General features: G+C 43.7%; 2 protein-coding genes across 2 annotated transcripts; one reads left to right on the forward strand and one right to left on the reverse strand.

Annotated features, from left to right (window-relative positions):
* The first annotated feature begins 1,352 nt into the window (after positions 1-1,352).
* Positions 1,353-11,173, forward strand: LOC129863524 (pre-mRNA-splicing factor RBM22). The gene is made up of 11 exons (XM_055935572.1): positions 1,353-1,449; positions 1,860-1,913; positions 2,701-2,730; positions 2,915-3,047; positions 3,205-3,305; positions 3,739-3,911; positions 4,129-4,329; positions 4,502-4,666; positions 4,866-4,975; positions 9,681-9,809; positions 9,978-11,173. Exons 1-11 carry the CDS (start codon positions 1,396-1,398, stop codon positions 10,118-10,120), a joined length of 1,293 nt encoding a protein of 430 aa, XP_055791547.1. The 5' UTR covers positions 1,353-1,395; the 3' UTR covers positions 10,121-11,173.
* A 132-nt stretch (positions 11,174-11,305) lies between these two features.
* Positions 11,306-21,898, reverse strand: LOC129863525 (myozenin-2-like). The gene is made up of 5 exons (XM_055935573.1): positions 21,739-21,898; positions 13,830-13,910; positions 12,723-13,058; positions 12,448-12,637; positions 11,306-11,733 (listed from the first exon to the last, which is right to left on the reverse strand). The coding sequence occupies exons 2-5, from the start codon at positions 13,903-13,905 to the stop codon at positions 11,544-11,546; spliced, it is 792 nt and encodes a 263-aa protein (XP_055791548.1). The 5' UTR covers positions 13,906-13,910; positions 21,739-21,898; the 3' UTR covers positions 11,306-11,543.
* Between the last annotated feature and the right edge of the window lie 78 nt (positions 21,899-21,976).

Below are 21,976 nucleotides of genomic sequence, written 5' to 3' on the forward strand. Positions count from 1 at the left end.
TCTCTTGGACATATGCTGGACTCATTAGACATATACACGACACCCACAACTCCCCTCCCCCATGACAATCACACAGACACACCCAACCCATGGTTGGACCTCAGGACAAAGAACTACCTCAGGAACCAATGGAACGTGGACACCAGGCCTGTTCAGGACTACCCAAGACCCAGATCGACCAATCGGAAGGCCGGACTCGCAGATCTACCTACTTTGCTTATTGTCTATATAATACTGGACTAGTCTTGAAACTCTCTCTTTCCGGACGATTTCATACAAATCAGACAGAAAGAGCCGTGCCGCACGCTTTGCCTAATATCTTTACACTTGAATAAATCTGCCTTATTATACAATTATCCACCTCGTCCTATTGTCTCCTCTTGTTCTCCTGTCAACAGTAAACGTTTTACTAACACTATCTACACAGCCGATTCAAATCATCAAAGCTTGATGATGAGTTGATTATTTGAATCAGCTGTGTAGTGCTAGGGCAAAAACCAGTTGCCATACCAGGCGGTGATGCAACCGGTCACGATGCTCTCGATGGTGCAGCTGTAGAACTTTTTGAGGATCTGGGGACCCATTCCAAATCTTTTCAGTTTCCTGAGGGGGAAAAGGTGTTGTCGTGCCCTCTTAACAACTGTCTTGGTGTGTTTGGACCATGATAGTTCGTTGGTGATGTGGACACCAAGGAAAGGCTCGACCCGCTCCACTACAGCCGCGGGCCTGTTCGGCCCGCCTTTTCCTGTAGTCCACGATCCGCTCCTTTGTCTTGCTCACATTGAGGGAGAGGTTGTTGTCCTGGCACCACACTGCCAGGTCTCTGACCTCCTCCCTATAGGCTGTTTCATCGCTGTCGGTTATATGGCCTACTACTGTTGTGTCGTCAAGAAATTTAATAATTTTTTTATGTTTTACAAATGTTTTATGTTTAATTTTTTTATGTTTTTATGTTTAGTTTTAGCTCACATAATATAATTTAAAAGTATGTATTAAGGTGTCAGTAATAGAATAAATGTGGCAAAAACAAATGTAGACATTAACAAATTTCTATAGCGTCCAAAATATTTGTTTACAACGGTGGAGTGCCAAGATGGAGGCACTGTGGCTTCAACACAGCGCCCCCATCGGTCATCTAGTGCAAAGCATTGGATTCTATTAGTTACTATAGCCACAAAGTTAAAATTGGCTATCGTAAAAATTCATGCAAACAAAAATTTGCTTTTCGGGCTTAGTTTAAAGTTAGCGTTAAGCATAAGGTTAGCAGTGTGGTTAAGGTTAGGTTTAAGATCAGATTAAAAAACATATATACATTTTAGAAATGGGCGTGGTTTATGACTTTGTGGCTGTGGTAACTAATGATTACCTGGAAGACACTGACAGAGGATTTCTAAAATGGCGACATCTTTAGGAGCTAACACTTACAATAGACAAAATTGGGAAGACGCGGTATGTTTTAAGTGATATTTTTCAGTTAATCTGAAAGGAAAATGTAATATGTAATTGTTATTCTGCGATATTGATTGTGTCAATAAGCAGTGGTACCCGAGATACGTTTAGTGTTTTCCTGGGAGTCGCTTAGCTAACTAACGTTAGCTAACTTTAATGGCAAATCCGATGGTTTCTAGTTAGCTAAGTCGTTGCCCTTTTTAATAGTTAGGAAAAGAAACATTCACAGCTGCGTAGCTAAAAATGTAATGTTCTTGAACTATTTAATCGATTATTCAAAGTAGCTAGCTAGCAATTTTTTTAAATATCAGACTTTAGCTTTATCGTTAGCTAACCACGTTACTAGTAGCTACTGAATGTTAGCTAGCTAACGTTAATTGTTTTGTTTGTTGCCATCTTCCCTTCCACAGGATTTCCCCATTCTCTGCCAGACATGTCTTGGAGAGAATCCTTATATTCGAATGGTACGTTTAATCAATTCTCTGACTTCGGGTTAATGTTCTCTGGGAGCTAACTAACGTTAGCCCATTATCATGAGTATCCGTTCATTAACAGTTACATTACACATACCACAAGTCATTGGACGAAGAGCGTCTTCTGTAGTGGGAAGTTGTATTAAGATCCCCGACACTCAGTCTGAACATTAACACGAATCACTTGCGGTACGTTTTTGGAAGGACCTAGACTGTTATATATCAGCGATAAATAATTGTTTAAAAAAAATGTTAATTGACACACACCTTCATAGGTTTAGTGTAGCCATATATCCATGTTTAGAGACGGAAGACAAGAGGTGACCACCTGTGCTAATTTGCGATCTCTCATGCGCCAAACACCTGTGTGTAAGCGTAACTCGGGAAGTGCAGCAGAAGTGTAGATTGTCAGATGGAGTCACCCGTAGCTGTATGGATCTGTTCAAAACAATAAGTGCTTATTTTTGTTATAACTATGTTTTTCTCTGATATAAGGTAAGGGCCATATAGTTCGAAAGCCATATCCCAAGTATTGATTGACGTTTCTAAGCGTTAAAACACAGTGTCGTGACTGTAACTCACTCGAGGCAGTCATGGGCAAAGCTAATGGCTGAGAACTGTTGGCAGAAGGCTGCCTAGAGTTTTCGAGAGCGAGGAGCTAACCACCTTTTTGCAAAATGTATGTCCATGTAGCTGAATCTTTAATTGGCATGTCCTTCTACATATGGTAATTCAAAACAAGTACTCATCCTGTATCACAATCTGTTTTTTTTGCTAGACCAAGGAGAAGTATGGCAAGGAGTGCAAGGTAAGAAATTCACAAGTGCATTAATGCTCAATTGGATTAATCAGTCACAGTTACACATATAGCAGAGTTTTCCAACATAGGTTCTGAGGAAAAACCCTGTACATAAGTAGAGTACCCTGCTACAGAGTATGCCACTGCAATCTAAACCTTCACTGACCTCCTGCTTCCGCTATGTCCTCCTTAGATATGTGCCAGACCATTCACTGTGTTCCGATGGTGTCCTGGGACCCGCATGCGCTTCAAGAAGACAGAGGCGTGCCAGACGTGCAGCAAGATAAAGAATGTCTGTCAGACCTGCCTGCTGGATCTAGAGTATGGTGAGTCAACAAGGACAGGGTTTGGAACAGGTTATATCTGTACCATCGAGAGAATGACTACACACACACAGAGAGTTGTACAGGTATATAAAAATAAAAAAATTGCATGTCCGACAAGTTCAGGGTGGATGTTAATTTTCATTACTCCTTCATCTAGGCTTGCCAATACAGGTCCGAGACACTGGTCTGTCAATCAAGGACGACGTGCCAAAATCAGATGTCAACAAGGAATACTACACACAGAACATGGAAAGAGAGGTGATGTATTTTCACTTATTCAAGATCGAAGGTAGTTGGTAACATTATAATCTGAGTCCCTTGTGTAAACTTCTAATTGTGTGACGGCAGTAATGTTACCAGAGAGATCAATGTTTACATTCTGTCGTCTAGCCTAATTCTGCTTGCTTCATAAATATCCTTAGTGTGTTCAATACCAAGAAGGTTCAGATAGCACCCTTTGACCCTTCTCATTTTCCCTTGAAGATTCCAGACAATGTTTACTCGCCAAGTCACATGACTTATTCATAAGAACCACCCAGAAATGTCTGGTCTTTGGTCCTCTGGTCTTAGTTGTGGACCTTCCGTGGCCAGGTCATTCGTCATTATTTCAGTCTTCATGAGATATGGTAAATTAAATTGTTTAAATGGGGTGAAATGCATCCACTTGACATTCGCTCTCTCCTGACTGCAGATAGGGAACTCTGATGGTACCCGGCCGGTGGGTCTCCTGGGTAAGGCCCCCAGCTCTAGTGACATGCTGCTGAAGCTAGCCCGCACCACGCCTTACTACAAGAGGAACAGACCACACATCTGCTCCTTCTGGGTGAAGGGAGAGTGTAAGAGAGGAGAGGAGTGTCCTTACAGGTGAGCAACTTTCAACATCATGAAACCATAGGTGCAAAGAAATACGTGACACATGTTAAACATCGGGCAGTTGTTGACTTATGAGCCAATGGGGGAAAAAGTCAATGCAGTGGCACAGGTCTGGTTCTCTACATTGGCCAAGATAAGAAGATTGTTTCCAAGATGTTGACAGACGTTTTGCTTTAACTCTCATTATCTCTGAACTACTGCACTCCAGGCATGAGAAGCCAACTGATCCAGACGATCCCCTGGCAGACCAGAACATTAAGGACCGTTACTATGGTATCAACGACCCTGTGGCTGACAAGCTGCTGAAGAGAGCCTCCACCATGCCGAGACTGGACACTCCAGAGGACAAGTCCATCACTACACTGTACGTGGGGGGGCTCGGAGACTCCATCACAGACTCGGAGCTCAGGTGAGTGCCTGCCCAGAATAATGCATTTTTACTCCAAATGAAGCAGACTGGGCTCACTTACCAGGTAAGTTGATTGAAAACACATTCTCATTTACAGGAATGACCTGTGGAATAGTTACAGGGGAGAGGAGGGGGGATAAATGAGCCAATATAACTGCTTGTACCCCAACAGGAACCATTTCTACCAGTTTGGGGAGATCCGAACCACCACCATCGTTCAGAGGCAGCAGTGTGCCTTCATCCAGTTTGCCACCCGTCAGGCTGCAGAGTTAGCTGCTGAGAAATCCTTCAACAAGCTCATTATCAACGGTCGCAGACTCAACGTCAAATGGGGCAGGTAAAGTACCATCCTATGATATGACAGTCTCATACATTTCCACCTGTGGTTCCTAATACTAGTGACAGGTGGCTGTGGCAGCAGGTACCTGTGTTTCTGTTGACTGATTGCTCTGTTATCACAGATATTGCAAGTAAAAACACCTCCAGTGTGACATGAGTTGATGGTGATGGATTGACTGTGTGTTATTCTGTTCCAGGTCCCAGGGAGAGGGGGGAAGGAGGGACGGGAGAGGGGGGAAGGACGGAAGGGGAGAAGGGCTGACTGAGATGGGGCTGAAGCTAGAGCCTGTACCTGGATTGCCTGGAGGTGAGAGCTATACACAGGGAGAATCTCAATTTATTTTCCTTGTTTCCTAGCTACCTCTGTCTCTCACCTCATCCTCATTAGATGAGAAGGTCAGAGGATGAGGGACCTCAGACCTCTTCCAATGGGGTTTGAGAAGGAGGCTAGAAGAATGGAACAAGGGTTGTCGCGGTGACCGTATTATCACCACACCGGCAGTCATGACCGCAGTAAAATTCTACGTGACTCGGTCACGATAATCTCCTCTTGTGCCCTCAGGACATGCATTAGTAGTACCCAACTTGCTGACACTCATCAGGTCACTAATGATCTGGTACTCAGGACTCTATTGTCCCTCTAACCACTCTGACATCAATGCAATCGAAATCACATCAAACACTTATCATCGAAACAGTACGTGCTTTTAAAACTCACCTCACTGTGATTGATTAATTTAAAGAAAGAAGTTCAATTAATTAATTAAAATAATGATTGCGCTGTTATACAATACATGGCCTACTGTAGGGCTGGGCGATATGATGATATACAGTTGAAGTTGGAAGTTTACATACACCTTAGCCAAATACATTTAAACTCAGTTTTTCACAATTCCTGACATTTAATCCTAGTAAAGATTCCCTGTCATAGGTTAGGATCCCAACTTTATTTTAAGAATGTGAAATGTCTGAATAATAGTAGAGTGATTTATTTTAGCTTTTATTTCGTTCATCACATTCCCAGTGGGTCAGAAGTTTACATACACTCAATTAGTATTTGGTAGCATTGCCTTTAAAATGTTTAACTTGGGTCAAACATTTTGGGTAGCTTCCCACAATAAGTTGGGTGAATTTTGGCCCATTCCTCCTGATAGAGCTGGTGTAACTGAGTCAGGTTTGTAGGCCTCCTTGCTCGCACACGCTATTTCAGTTCTGCTCACAAATGTTCTACAGGGTTGAGGTCATGGCTTTGTGATGGCCACTTCAATACCTTGACTTTGTTGTCCTTAAGCCATTTTGCCACAACTTTGGAAGCATGCTTGGGGTCATTGTCCATTGGGAAGACCCATTTGGGACCAAGCTTTAACTTCCTGACTGATGTCTTGAGCTGTTGCTTCAATATTGGTTGGGATGGTGTTCTTCGGTTTGCAAGCCTCCCCCTTTTTCCTCCAAACATAACGATTGTCATTATGGCCAATCAGTTCCATTTTTGTTTCATCAGACCAGAGGACATTTCTCCAAAGTATAATCTTTGTCCCCATGCGCAGTTGCAAACCGTGGTCTGGTTATTTTATGGCGGTTTTGGAGCAGTGCTTCTTTCTTGCTGAGCAGCCTTTCAGGTTATGTTGATATAGGACTCGTTTTACTGTTGGTATAGATACTTTTGTACCTGTTTCCTCCAGCATCTTCACAAGGTCCTTTGCTGTTGTTCTGGAATTGATTTCACTTTTCGCACCAAAGTACGTTCATCTCTAGGAGACAGAACGTGTCTCCTTCCTGAGCAGTATGACGGCTGCGTCGTCTCATGGTGTTTATACTTGCGTACTATTGTTTGGACGTGGTACCTTCAGGCGTTTGGAAAATGCTCCCAAGGATGAACCAGACTTGTGGAGGTCTACAAAAAAAAAATGCTGTTTTATTTTGATTTTCCCATGATGTCAAGCAAAGAGGCACTAAGTTTGAAGGTTGGCCTTGAAATACATCCACACCTCCAATTGACTCAAATTATGTCAATTAGCCTATCAGAAGCTTCTAAAGCCATGACATCATTTTCTGGAATTTTCCAAGCCGTTTAAAGGCACAGTCAACTTAGTGTATGTAAACTTCTGACCCACAGGAATTGTGATACAGTGAAATAGTCTGTCTGTAAACAATTGTTGGAAAAATTACTTGTGTCATGCACAAAGTAGATGTCCTAACCGACATACCAAAACTATAGTCTGTTAACAAGAAATTTGCATAGTGGTTGATAAAAGAGTTTTAATATCTCCAACCTAAGTAAGTGTATGTAAACTTCTGATTTCAACTGTATATCGTGGGACAACATTTTTCTATCGTTTCATATTATGCTCTATCGTTTATTTAGTTGTTGCAAATCACACGATACTGCAATATTTTAGTCATTTGGACTTCGCTTTGCGTGGAAGGAAATTTGCAACACAAACAAACATGAAGGAGAGTGAATGTGACAGAGCACGGAGACACAGAGCTCGTACCTAACAGAGGGGCTACTTCGGTTGCATGGACGTGGTTTGGGTATGAACAGTCTGACACGGACCAGAAATCCCTCCTCTGCAAAATATGCCACAGGCCGGTCCCGACAACAGGCTCAAACACCACTAACTTCCTTTACCACCTCCGCAAGATTCATGTGAAACAGTATGGTGAAAGTCTACAGATGAGACCCAAAAAACTACAGTTGAGTGCTCAAAACAAACCCCCGACTCAGACGTTGCAAGATGCTTTTTCACGCAACACACCATATGGCAAAGAATCACGAAGATGGAAGGAGATAGCAGCTGCCGTTACAACTTACGTCTGCAAAGACATGGCACCAATTTACACGGTCGAGAAACGGGTTTCGTGAGTTGGTGCAAACACTCGACCCAAGGTGCCAAATGCAAATACATTTTATTTGTTAATTCAAAATGTAAAAGAAATAGGCCTGTTTGTGTGGTCATTTTATATAAACTATTTATTCATTGAATTTACAGAATGTCTATATCGTGATATGTATCGTTATCGGGATATGAAATGACCTATATCGGGAAATTAGATTTTTGGCCATGTCGCCCAGCCCTAGCCTACTGCATATTAAACACGGCATAAAAATGACTGGTTTGAGATCTCTTTGGAACATTATTGGTCTAGCATAAATTAAATAAATTCAGCCTATAGTTAATTTGTATTTGTTTGGCATGTTGGCATGTTTTTATGTTTTCATAATTAACAGGTTGAAACATTTACCCTTTTAGCTACAGAATATCTCATCACCGAGTTTCCATTTCTTCTTCTCGCGTTTCTTCCACCAGCGTGAAGAGTGGGGCTGTCAACAGTTTAATGATTTTGTTGTTGTTGTGAAAACACGTTACTATTTGTGTTCCTGAGCAGACTTCACTTGGTTTCCCAAATTAAGTATTGGGTAGCTGCAGGAACATGTTTGAAGAGCCCATGGCATACAGAGTGCAGCCTGAGGCAAGGAACAGAGCACATGCTTTAAACTACTTTCTCAAATCATCCATAGCCTATAGTCCCATCATGCAGCCCATATATGTTTTGGTTTCTAAGGTTTGTATCATTCACAACTAGAGTTGGCAAATTACTCTAAATCTACAGTTTCGGACCTGTTTCAAATGATAACTTTTACACTCAACATAGCCAATTCGTATGCATGCATTCTCACACCAGAATGGGGAAACTATCCTTTATTATTTATTCAGCAAAGTTCAATTATATTCATCTTACTATAAAATAATGGCACTTATAAGCATATATTTTCAGCTAAACGAACCAGCCTACAGCGTCATGCATAGCCAGATAGCATACAGGAGGCCAACTCATTCTGTTCTTCTGAAATCCATTTTCTTCATATCATGTTTCTTTAGACCTGACAAAAATAATGGATTTATTGTGATGGTGTATATTGCATTGATTTATTAGACTTGTCGACGTTCCAAAGGTACGCATCAGCGACTTGTATGTGTGGAGGCCTGGAGATGCTAAACATGTTTATGCATGGGTAACCGGTTAATAACGCTCTATTACATTCCCCCAGAAAATCCCAGTCGTGCAACAAAGCGCCTATGCAAAACCCTCACTCTGTCACTCGAACGTATTCCAGCTTCCGCCTGCCAGCTGGAAGTCTTTGCTAGTAGGTGTGCGTGTAGGCTATCTGCTCCTCCCCTCTGAAGCCTAGGTTACTAAAGCCTAGGTTACTGAAGCCTAGGTTACTGAAGCATAGGTTACTGTAGCCTACTGATGACGTTACAAGCATGATTCAGAAATGAGGGAGAGATGTTTTAAAAGAATGGATTAATTTTTTCAATGCTAGTTAAGGATACTATAGTTCTATGTTTCACATTGGATTGATTAACTACATAAAGTTAAGTTGTGTTTCTAATTCTTGTGCTCTGTACACACAAGCTTGCTAACGATTGCTCTGGTCCAATGTTAAACCAACTCGGAAGTTCAGACATTCAAAGTTCCTCCATAGAAACCCCTCCGTAGGGGTAATTCTGTGGGACTAATTCAGATAATGCATGTCATAAAAAGATACCCAGCGCTTCAAGGTAAGCTTCCTCCATCTTCTCGCAAAATTTCAGTTGCATCTCGCGGCCTACACTGTAACTGGCAGCACAGTGCGTGGGTTTGTCATGATTAAACCATGCTGAATAACAGAAATCATGCTGTTATGGCAAAATACAACTTTCCTATACAGATTAAATTGATTACCCACTCCATAGCAAGCTACTCTAGCCCCACTAATTGGTGAAGTATTTTAATGGTTTAGAGGTTTAAAAAGGAACAATATCAACCATTACGTTTTTGGGGGTTCGAACCGGTTGCTGGTAGGAGCAGTGGAACGGAATAACAAATATAATGGTTCTGCTCATAATGAAACGATTTGAAAATAATTTCGGTTTCAACACGAGTAAAACCCTCACACACATTTGACCATATTCTTCCAGTAATGTGACTTGTCAATACTGACCCTCTCTGTGTCTGTCCTGCAGCGCTACCTCCACCGCCTGTGGATGAAGACACCCCTACCAACTACTTCAACCTGGGCCCAAACTCAGCTCCTCCTGTCATGAACATCAGTCTACCCCCACCCCCTGGTGTGGCTATGCCCCCCCCTCCAGGTAAAACAAGAACCTCCCTCCTGAAGTGGACCACAAATAAAACCTTTTTTAAAAGTGTTTTCATTGTGTTGTCCTCTGAAGTACAGATAGACAGTAAATTAGGACAGGTTTATTTTTGTATCCCCCTCAACTAAGATTTTATAGCCTGTGGTGTTTGTTTCCCTACAGGCTTTGGGCCACCCATGTTCCACTCCATGGACCCCATGGGGATGCCCCCTCCCATGGGCATGAGGCCCCCTGGTCATGTCCACTACCCCTCCCAGGATCCACAGCGCATGGGTGCACACGCCAGCCGTCACGGAGGCTCCTAGACCCTCGTACCTCGCTGTTTATGAATAACATCGTGATAATTTGACCAATTTCGCCCTATTAATAACCGACACAGTGACTATAGTCACAGTTCACAGATGTGAGATACTTCTTTTATATAAGCGTAATGGAGAAGAACCTCTGTTTTGTGCACCAGCAAGGTCTTGCTCGTTAGGAAACTGGAGTGCTGAACAGTATAGTTTTAAATGATTCGTTATACCTTCCTCCATCGAACCTACAGGTAACTGCCAAAATAAAGGAAACAAAGTGTCTTAATAGGGCGTTGGGCCACCACAAGCCAGAACCGCTTCAATGCGCCTTGGCATAGAACTCTACAAGCGTCTCGAACTTTATTGGAGGGATGCGACACCCATTCTTCCACAAGAAATTCATTCATTTTGGTGTTTTGTTGATGGTGGTGGAAAAAGCTGTCTCAGACGCAGCTCCAGAATCTCCCGTAAGTGTTCAATTGGGTTGAGACCTGGTGACTGAGCAAACACATTTTAAACCCCCTATGCTCCTATGAGACTCCCTTTTTTAAATTTTTTTATCACTGATCTCTTCTAACCATGGTAGCCAAAATAATGGGCAACTGGGCATTTTTATGCACGATGGGAAGTTAATTGCTTAATGAACTCAGTAACCACACCTGTGTGGAAACACCTGCTTTCAATACACTTTGTATCCCTCATTTTCTAAAGTGTTTCCTTTATTTTGGCAGTTACGTGTATGTTCTATCTCTGGCTTGTAGATTTGAAAGGGGGGAGGGTTACGTTTGCAAGTTGTGCATATTGTACTGAACCTTATAGAAGAGAATGTCACCATTTCTACAAATGTTTTTTCCTTAATGCATTTTATGTAGAATTGTCAGATGTTAACGGTCTTCAGAACATCCAATTGTTAAGACCGTTTTACTTCCATGTGGTGGCACTATTATCTAAGATTGATAAAGGTGTCCATGACTCCACAGCATTGTCAACGTCTTTTATTATAACTGTGAAAAGTGTATGGTTCACGTTTTTTGCTTCATTAAACATATTATCCTTTCTTTTAAAGTGTTTTTTTTATTTTTTGTAATAGCATAATTGAATAAGTTGTGACCTTGATGCAGTATGACCTGGTCTAAGACATTGTGGATATCATTAGCTGTGGCAGAACAAGACAAGGAGAGAACATTATTTTTCTAAAGTGATTACATGCTAGAAAATTGCACATTAGTATCCACTATTTGGACTTGCAGTTCATGTCTGTAAGAGTGTAACGAGGTCATCTAAAACTGTCATGGAGCACGTTCGACATTGAAGCCGACTTTACAGGAGAGTCGAGACTGATCAACAAATCACCTTCCAGCATAAATAACAAAATATTATTTGTTGGTCAGTCAGTCACAAGTTACCCATGATGCTCTCCGTCACAGCCATGGGCTCAGAGGTCTGAAGTCTCCGTTTCAGCAGTGTAGTGGGCAGCCCAGCCCCTTGGGGTGCGGTTGAAGTTGGGCCGGTCACATATGCTCTCCCAGGTTCGACTCGGTTCAGTATGGGCCTGCAGGAGCTCAAACCCAGGCAGGGGGAACATCCTCACACTACCTGCTGTCCCCCCAAATGGCATCGGGGCCCTACAGAAGTACATGGGTGTCAGGATCTACAGTTAGTAAGTCAAACGAATTCCCAGGCCGACAAGGTAAAAATCTGTCATTCTGCCCTTGAGCAAGGCAGTTAACCCACTGTTCCCCGGGCGCCGAAGACATGGATGTCGATTAAGGCGGCCTCCTGCACCTCTGATTCAGAGGGGTTGGGTTAAATGCGGAAGACATATTTCAGTTGAATAAATTGTTGGACATCTGACTAGGTATCCTCCTTTCCCTAAACCACAGATTAAATAAAATGTCTCTGATCAAAAGGCCTCTGGTGTGTGTGTGTGGGTCATGGTAGCATGGTGAGTAGATTCTCAAAGTTTAATGACTTAAACAGATGACTAGTTCTGATTAGTAATTTACCTTTGTATCTTGATGTAAATCTGTCTTGAGTGTTTTCTAGAGTTGTGTGGGCATCAGCTTACAGACTGTTTTAAAATAGACGCTTTACTCAGTGGCCCAGTCTGGTGTGAGCCAGCGCCAGATTCTGGTTTCACAAGCAGACAGCCTTTTAGAAAGAGGTTTCAGAAGCCAGCCAAGGAGGAAACCAGAGGCCTAGAACATTCTTTGACTGTACTGAAAGGTTGACACTTGAGTATTTCTCAAAAACACACACTTTGGTTAGTCAACCACAAGCTTTGTGGTGGTGTAGGGAGTGGTCAAGGGCAGGCTATAGAGCCAGTCACTTGGGCTCACCTGTTGAAGCACCTGTAGTTGTTTGGGGTGAGCTTCTGTGGCAGCTCAGGGAGATGGGCAGAGATGGCAGACAGCAGCTTGTCACTGATACCGTTCTGGTCCTGAATCTGCCATGGGGAGCAGTAGGACTTGGGAATCACTGTGACGTTGAACCTCTCATGAGGAACTTCTTTCAGAGGCCCATTGTAACCTTTGAGGGAGAGGTGGATTGTTATTGTAGGGGTAATACCCTGTCCCCTTCCATCAGACAGACAGACACTCTCACACTCAGTTACCTGGGGCCAGGACACTGGGGTTTCCCTTACTGGCTATTGTGTTCTTCAGGGATCTCACTAGGCTGTTTCTTCCTGGTTGTCCAATATAGACCTCTGTGTGGTAATTATTCTTCCCCCCTTGTAAGGCTCCCTGGTTGTGTGTACTGCTATGGTCTGGCTGCTGGGGGTCGAGGGGCACCACCCTGTGAGTGTCTGGTGCTACGTTCTCCAAGGTGAACCTCTCCACCCTCTTCTGTCTCTCCTGGTACATTCTGGAACCTCTGTTAGACCGCAGGTTAAGCTCTTCCATCATCACGTCCCGAGGAACGCTGATCTTCTTTCCCAGGTCAAAGTGCTCTGAGGTGTCAGCAACACAGAGACAAGAGAACATACAAAGGCAGACACGTAGATAGTGTAGACAGATGAACAATCAAATAAGTAGAGAGGTAAACACAGACTAACGTATCAATATCCCCCAGTCTATTGACTTGACTGTAGTGACCTCTTTACCTTACAAGCAAAGTCACTGCCCAAGCTGGAGTTGGATTCATTCAAAGTTCTCTATGTCTTCTGTGTTCAATAGAATATGGCTAACTGGCTCTAACAGTACATGACTGGATTTCAGACACATCATACAGCTAACCTCTCACTGTTTGTAACAGTATCTGATTCTGGCACATTGAGTTCTGTTTTCAGACCCTGATTGAGGATGGTTACTTCAGGAAGGTGTTTGATTGCTGGAGATGTTTAATCATTAAACATGACACTTGTAGGAGTATGGGACATGCTGTTCTTGTTATGAGGTCATGTATGTTGGATTCATGGCTCTGCCCCACCCTGCTACTATGAGTCACACCTCGCCTCAGCATAATGATATTCCTCCCCTGGAGTGATATACATTACTGGGTTCTCGCTCCCTTCACTCCCCCTTAATTCACAACTCTCACAGTTGAGCTCAGAAGTAATGCCGTTTGCCCTGTTGAGCTTGAATATATGAACTTTTCTGGATTGAAAGGGCAACAAAAGATACTGGAATTCTCCTATAAAATAATAATGCAATGTGGCCTTCTTCTTCAATAGCTCGTCCTGAGTCTTGACTCCCTCTGTGGACTGTGGTGGTTGCCATACCTCCTTGTTTTTCCATGCACAGTTCCTGGACCAACTGTTTCCTCTGCTTGGCCAGGTCACAGTCTGGTTCCTGCATCGTCCCTGTCAATAGGATTACACCGTGCCATCAGAGACTAGTGTCATTACACCCTGCCATCAGAGAGCAGTATGATTACACCCTGCCATCAGAGACTAGTATGATTACACCCTGCCATCAGAGACTAGTGTGATTACACCCTGCCATCAGAGACTAGTATGATTACACCCTGCCATCAGACTAGTATGATTACATCCTGCCATCAGACTAGTATGATTACACCCTGCCAGCAGAGACTAGTGTGATTACACCCTGCCATCAGACTAGTATGATTACACCCTGCCAGCAGAGACTAGTGTGATTACACTCTGCCATAAGAGAGCAGTATTATTACACCCTGCCATCAGAGACTAGTATGATTACACCCTGCCATCAGACTAGTATGATTACACCCTGCCATCAGAGAGCAGTATTATTACACCCTGCCATCAGAGAGCAGTATGATTACACCCTGTCATCAGACTAGTATGATTACATCCTGCCATCAGACTAGTATGATTACACCCTGCCAGCAGAGACTAGTGTGATTACACCCTGCCATCAGACTAGTATGATTACACCCTGCCAGCAGAGACTAGTGTGATTACACTCTGCCATAAGAGAGCAGTATTATTACACCCTGCCATCAGAGACTAGTATGATTACACCCTGCCATCAGACTAGTATGATTACACCCTGCCATCAGAGAGCAGTATTATTACACCCTGCCATCAGAGAGCAGTATGATTACACCCTGCCATCAGAGAGTAGTATGATTACACCCTGCCATCAGAGAGTAGTATGATTACACCCTGCCATCAGAGACTAGTATGATTACACCCTGCCATCAGAGAGTAGTATGATTACACCCTGTCATCAGAGACTAGTATGATTACATCCTGCCATCAGAGAGCAGTATGATTACACCCTGCCATCAGAGAGTAGTATGATTACACCCTGCCATCAGAGAGTAGTGTGATTACACCCTGCCATCAGAGAGCAGTATGATTACACCCTGCCATCAGAGAGTAGTATGATTACACCCTGCCATCAGAGACTAGTATGATTACATCCTGCCATCAGAGACTAGTGTGATTACACCCTGCCATCAGAGAGCAGTATGATTACACCCTGCCATCAGAGAGTAGTGTGATTACACCCTGTCATCAGAGACTAGTATGATTACACCCTGTCATCAGAGACTAGTATGATTACACCCTGCCATCAGACTAGTATGATTACACCCTGCCATCAGAGAGCAGTATGATTACACCCTGCCATCAGAGAGTAGTGTGATTACACCCTGTCATCAGAGACTAGTATGATTACACCCTGTCATCAGAGACTAGTATGATTACACCCTGCCATCAGAGAGTAGTATGATTACACCCTGTCATCAGAGACTAGTATGATTACACCCTGTCATCAGACTAGTATGATTACACCCTGCCATCAGAGAGCAGTATGATTACACCCTGCCATCAGAGAGCAGTATGATTACACCCTGCCATCAGACTAGTATGATTACACTATGCCATCAGACTAGTATGATTACTCCCTGCCATCAGAGAGTAGTGTGATTACACCCTGCCATCAGAGAGCAGTATGATTACACCCTGCCATCAGAGACTAGTATGATTACACCCTGCCATCAGAGAGCAGTATGATTACACCCTGCCATCAGAGAGCAGTATGATTACACCCTGCCATCAGACTAGTATGATTACACTATGCCATCAGACTAGTATGATTACTCCCTGCCATCAGAGAGTAGTGGGATTACACCCTGCCATCAGAGACTAGTGTGATTACACCCTGCCATCAGACTAGTATGATTACACCCTGCCATCAGAGAGCAGTATGATTACACCCTGCCATCAGAGACTAGTATTATTACACCCTGTCATCAGAGACCAGTGGGATTACACCCTGCCATCAGAGAGCAGTATGATTACACCCTGCCGTCAGACACTAGTATAATTACACCCTGCCATCAGACTAGTATGATTACACCCTGCCATCAGAGAGCAGTATGATTACACCCTGCCATCAGAGAGTAGTGTGATTACACCCTGTCATCAGATACTAGTGTGATTACACCCTGCCATCAGAGAGTAGTATGATTACACCCTGCCATCAGAGACTAGAATTATTACACCCTGCCATCAGAGAGTATGATTACACCCTGCCATCAGACTAGTATGATTACACCCTGCCATCAGAGACCAATATGATTACACCCTGCCATCAGAGAGTAGCATGATTACACCCTGCCATCAGAGAGTAGTATGATTACACCCTGCCATCAGAGAGTTGTATGATTACACCCTGCCATCAGAGACTAGTATGATTACACCCTGCCATCAGAGACTAGTATGATTACACCCTGCCAAACGGAGACTAGTATGATTACACCCTGCCATCAGAGAGTAGTATGATTACACCCTGCCATCAGAGACTAGTATGATTACACCCTGCCATCAGAGACTAGTATGATTACACCCTGCCATCAGAGACTAGTATGATTACACCCTGCCATCAGAGACTAGTATGATTACACCCTGCCATCAGAGACTAGTATGATTACACCCTGCCATCAGAGACTAGTATTATTACACCCTGCCATCAGAGAGCAGTATGATTACACCCTGCCATAAGAGAGCAGTATGATTACACCCTGCCATCAGAGAGTAGTATGATTACACCCTGCCATCAGAGAGCAGTATGATTACACCCTGCCATCAGAGACTAGTGCGATTACACCCTGCCATCAGAGAGCAGTATGATTACACCCTGCCATCAGACTAGTATGATTACACCCTGCCATCAGAGAGCAGTATGATTACACCCTGCCATCAGAGAGCAGTATGATTACACCCTGCCATCAGAGAGCAGTATGATTACACCCTGCCATCAGACTAGTATGATTACACTATGCCATCAGACTAGTATGATTACTCCCTGCCATCAGAGACTAGTATGATTACACCTTGCCATCAGAGACTAGTGTGATTACACCCTGCCATCGGACTAGTGTGATTACACCCTGCCATCAGAGAGCAGTATGATTATACCCTGTCATCAGAGACCAGTGGGATTACACTCTGCCGTCAGAGACCAATATGATTACACCCTGCCATCAGAGAGCAGTATGATTACACCCTGCCGTCAGACACTAGTATAATTACACCCTGCCATCAGACTAGTATGATTACACCCTGCCATCAGAGAGCAGTATGATTACACCCTGCCATCAGAGAGTAGTGTGATTACACCCTGCCATCAGACTAGTATGATTACACCCTGCCATCAGAGAGCAGTATGATTACACCCTGCCATCAGAGAGTAGTGTGATTACACCCTGCCATCAGACTAGTATAATTACACCCTGCCATCAGACTAGTATGATTACACCCTGCCATCAGAGAGCAGTATGATTACACCCTGCCATCAGACTAGTATGATTACACCCTGCCATCAGAGAGCAGTATGATTACACCCTGCCATCAGAGAGTAGTGTGATTACACCCTGCCATCAGACTAGTATGATTACACCCTGCCATCAGACTAGTATGATTACACCCTGCCATCAGAGACCAATATGATTACACCCTGCCATCAGAGAGTAGCATGATTACACCCTGCCATCTGAGACTATTGGGAGTACACCCTGCCATCAGAGACTAGTATGATTACACCCTGCCAAACAGAGACTAGTATGATTACACCCTGCCATCAGAGAGTAGTATGATTACACCCTGCCATCAGAGAGTTGTATGATTACACCCTGCCATCAGAGACTAGTATGATTACACCCTGCCATCAGAGACTAGTATGATTACACCCTGCCATCAGAGACTAGTATGATTACACCCTGCCATCAGAGACTAGTATGATTACACCCTGCCATCAGAGACTAGTATGATTACACCCTGCCATCAGACTAGTATGATTACACTATGCCATCAGACTAGTATGATTACTCCCTGCCATCAGAGACTAGTATGATTACACCCTGCCATCAGAGACTAGTATTATTACACCCTGCCATCAGAGAGCATTATGATTACACCCTGCCATCAGAGACTAGTATTATTACACCCTGTCATCAGACTAGTATGATTACACCCTGCCATCAGACTAGTATGATTACACCCTGCCATCAGAGAGCATTATGATTACACCCTGCCATCAGAGACTAGTATTATTACACCCTGCCATCAGACTAGTATGATTACACCCTGCCATCAGAGAGCATTATGATTACACCCTGCCATCAGAGACTAGTATTATTACACCCTGCCATCAGACTAGTATAATTACACCCTGCCATCAGACTAGTATGATTACACCCTGCCATCAGAGAGCAGTATGATTACACCCTGCCATCAGACTAGTATGATTACACCCTGCCATCAGAGAGCAGTATGATTACACCCTGCCATCAGACTAGTATGATTACACCCTGCCATCAGACTAGTATTATTACACCCTGCCATCAGACTAGTATGATTACACCCTGCCATCAGAGACTAGTATGATTACACCCTGCCATCAGAGACTAGTATTATTACACCCTGTCATCAGAGTGCAGTATGATTACACCCTGCCATCAGAGACTAGTATGATTACACCCTGCCATCAGACTAGTATGATTACTCCCTGCCATCAGAGACTAGTATGATTACACCCTGCCATCAGAGACTAGTATTATTACACCCTGCCATCAGAGACTAGTATGATTACACCCTGCCATCAGAGACTAGTATGATTACACCCTGCCATCAGAGTGCATTATGATTACACCCTGCCATCAGAGACTAGTATGATTACACCCTGCCATCAGAGACTAGTATGATTACACCCTGCCATCAGACTAGTATTATTACACCCTGCCATCAGAGACTAGTATTATTACACCCTGCCATCAGACTAGTATGATTACACCCTGCCATCAGAGACTAGTGTGATTACACCCTGCCATCAGAGAGCAGTATGATTACACCCTGCCATCAGAGACTAGTATGATTACACTCTGCCATCAGAGACTAGTATGATTACACCCTGCCATCAGACTAGTATGATTACACCCTGCCATCAGAGACTAGTGTGATTACACCCTGCCATCAGAGACTAGTGTGATTACACCCTGCCATCAGAGACTAGTGTGATTACACCCTGCCATCAGAGACTAGTGTGATTACACCCTGCCATCAGAGACTTGTGTGATTACACCCTGCCATCAGAGACTAGTATGATTACACCCTGCCATCAGAGAGCAGTATGATTACACCCTGCCATCAGAGACTAGTATGATTACACCCTGCCATCAGAGACTAGTATGATTACACCCTGCCATCAGACTAGTATTATTACACCCTGCCATCAGAGACTAGTATTATTACACCCTGCCATCAGACTAGTATGATTACACCCTGCCATCAGACTAGTATGATTACACCCTGCCATCAGACTAGTATGATTACACCCTGCCATCAGAGTGCATTATGATTACACCCTGCCATCAGAGACTAGTATGATTACACCCTGCCATCAGAGTGCATTATGATTACACCCTGCCATCAGAGACTAGTATGATTACACCCTGCCATCAGACTAGTATGATTACACCCTGCCATCAGAGTGCATTATGATTACACCCTGCCATCAGAGACTAGTATGATTACACCCTGCCATCAGACTAGTATGATTACACCCTGCCATCAGAGAGCAGTGTGATTACACCCTGCCATCAGAGAGCAGTATGATTACACCCTGTCATCAGAGACTAGTATGATTACACCCTGTCATCAGAGACTAGTGTGATTACACCCTGCCATCAGAGAGCAGTATGATTACACCCTGCCATCAGAGACTAGTATGATTACACCCTGCCATCAGAGAGTAGTGTGATTACACCCTGCCATCAGAGAGCAGTATGATTACACCCTGCCATCAGAGAGTAGTATGATTACACCCTGCCACCAGAGACTAGTATTAGTACACCCTGCCATCAGAGACTAGTGTGATTACACCCTGCCAAACGGAGACTAGTATGATTACACCCTGCCATCAGAGACTTGTATGATTACACCCTGCCATCAGAGTGCAGTATGATTACACCCTGCCATCAGAGAGTAGTATGATTACACCCTGCCATCAGAGACTAGTATGATTACACCCTGCCATCAGAGACTAGTATGATTACACCCTGCCATCAGAGAGTAGTGTGATTACACCCTGCCATCAGAGACTAGTATGATTACACTCTGCCATCAGAGACTAGTATGATTACACCCTGCCATCAGAGACTAGTATGATTACACCCTGCCATCAAAGACTAGTAGGATTATACCCTGCCATCAGAGACTAGTATGATTACACCCTGCCATCAAAGACTAGTAGGATTATACCCTGCCATCAGAGACCAGTATTATTACACCCTGCCATCAGAGACTAGTATGATTACACCCTGCCAAAAGGAGACTATTATGATTACACCCTGCCATCAAAGACTAGTAGGATTATACCCTGCCATCAGAGACTAGTATTATTACACCCTGCCATCAGAGACTAGTATTATTACACCCTGCCACCAGAGACTAGTATGATTACATCCTGCCATCAGACTAGTGTGATTACACCCTGCCATCAGAGAGCAGTATGATTACACCCTGCCATCAGAGACTAGTATTATTACACCCTGCCATCAGAGACTAGTATTATTACACCCTGCCACCAGAGACTAGTATGATTACATCCTGCCATCAGACTAGTGTGATTACACCCTGCCACCAGAGACTAGTATGATTACACCCTGCCATCAGAGAGCAGTATGATTACATCCTGCCATCAGAGACTTTTATGATTACATCCTGCCATCAGAGAGTAGTATGATTACACCCTGCCATCAGAGAGTAGTGTGATTACACCCTGCCATCAGAGACTAGTATTATTACACCCTGCCATCAGAGAGTAGTATGATTACACCCTGCCATCAGAGAGTAGTATGATTACACCCTGCCATCAAAGACTAGTAGGATTATACCCTGCCATCAGAGACTAGTATTATTACACCCTGCCATCAGAGAGTAGTATGATTACACCCTGCCATCAGAGAGTAGTATGATTACACCCTGCCATCAAAGACTAGTAGGATTATACCCTGCCATCAGAGACTAGTATTATTACACCCTGCCATCAGAGAGTAGTATGATTACACCCTGCCATCAGAGACTAGTGTGATTACACCCTGCCATCAGAGAGCAGTGGGATTACACCCTGCCATCAGAGAGCAGTGGGATTACACCCTGCCATCAGAGAGCAGTGGGATTACACCCTGCCATCAGAGAGCAGTGGGAGATAGAAACAGTCTCTGTAAGCATGTGTTGTTCTTATGTTATAAGGGGGCGGCAGCCTAGTGGTGAGAGCGTTGAGACCAGTAACCGATCGAATCCCCGAGCTGACAAAGTAAAAATCTGTCGTTCTGCCCCTGAGCATTAACCCAGTGTTCCTCGGGCACTGAAGACGTGGATGTCGATTGTGGCAGCCCCCCATACCTGTCTAATTCAGAGGGGTTGGGTTAAATGCGGAAGACACATTTCAGTTGATGGCATTCAGTTGTACAACTGACTAGGTATCTCCCTTTCCCCTAATCTTGTTACTACATAAAAATCCAGCTTAGTAACAAGTAAACATCCAGAGACATGACAAGTAAACTGGTCACAGCCAAGCCATTCTGTCGAATGTCACGCAGCGTACAATGTATATAGAACATGAGTTATACCGGAGTTATACAGTAATAATGTGAGACTAACAGACAGAACAGATCCTCGTGTCATCATGATGTCTTACCTGCTATTGAAATTCCAGAACTACCTCCAGATATCAGCAAACTCACTCCTGAATGAGGCTGTAAGAAACTGTTTAATAATTGCTTATGTCTCTTTATCAAGACAGAGGTTCCTTTGCTAGTGGAAGACTGGGTTCTGACGGTCGGACCACCCACCTTAGATCACAGGCTTATTTTAGTGAGTGGTGGTCACTAGTCAGAGTGTGCTCCTCACATTATCCCCCATAATAAAAACATGAT

This window comes from Salvelinus fontinalis, chromosome 10, assembly GCF_029448725.1.
Source record: "Salvelinus fontinalis isolate EN_2023a chromosome 10, ASM2944872v1, whole genome shotgun sequence".
NCBI classification, from domain to species: domain Eukaryota; kingdom Metazoa; phylum Chordata; class Actinopteri; order Salmoniformes; family Salmonidae; genus Salvelinus; species Salvelinus fontinalis.

What these genes read in the sequence shown, in the direction of transcription:
- LOC129863524 (XM_055935572.1), top strand. Translation starts at nt 1,396, where the DNA reads ATGGCGACATCTTTAGGAGCTAACACTTACAATAGACAAAATTGGGAA. An exon ending in AGTATGGCAAGGAGTGCAAG is followed by an intron (nt 2,731 to 2,914) that starts GTAAGAAATTCA and finishes TGTCCTCCTTAG; the next exon opens with ATATGTGCCAGACCATTCAC. An exon ending in GGCTATGCCCCCCCCTCCAG is followed by an intron (nt 9,810 to 9,977) that starts GTAAAACAAGAA and finishes GTTTCCCTACAG; the next exon opens with GCTTTGGGCCACCCATGTTC.
- LOC129863525 (XM_055935573.1), bottom strand. Translation starts at nt 13,905, where the DNA reads ATGCAGGAACCAGACTGTGACCTGGCCAAGCAGAGGAAACAGTTGGTC. An exon ending in CCCCAGTGTCCTGGCCCCAG is followed by an intron (nt 12,638 to 12,722) that starts GTAACTGAGTGT and finishes TCTCCCTCAAAG; the next exon opens with GTTACAATGGGCCTCTGAAA. An exon ending in AACTACAGGTGCTTCAACAG is followed by an intron (nt 11,734 to 12,447) that starts GTGAGCCCAAGT and finishes GTACTTCTGTAG; the next exon opens with GGCCCCGATGCCATTTGGGG.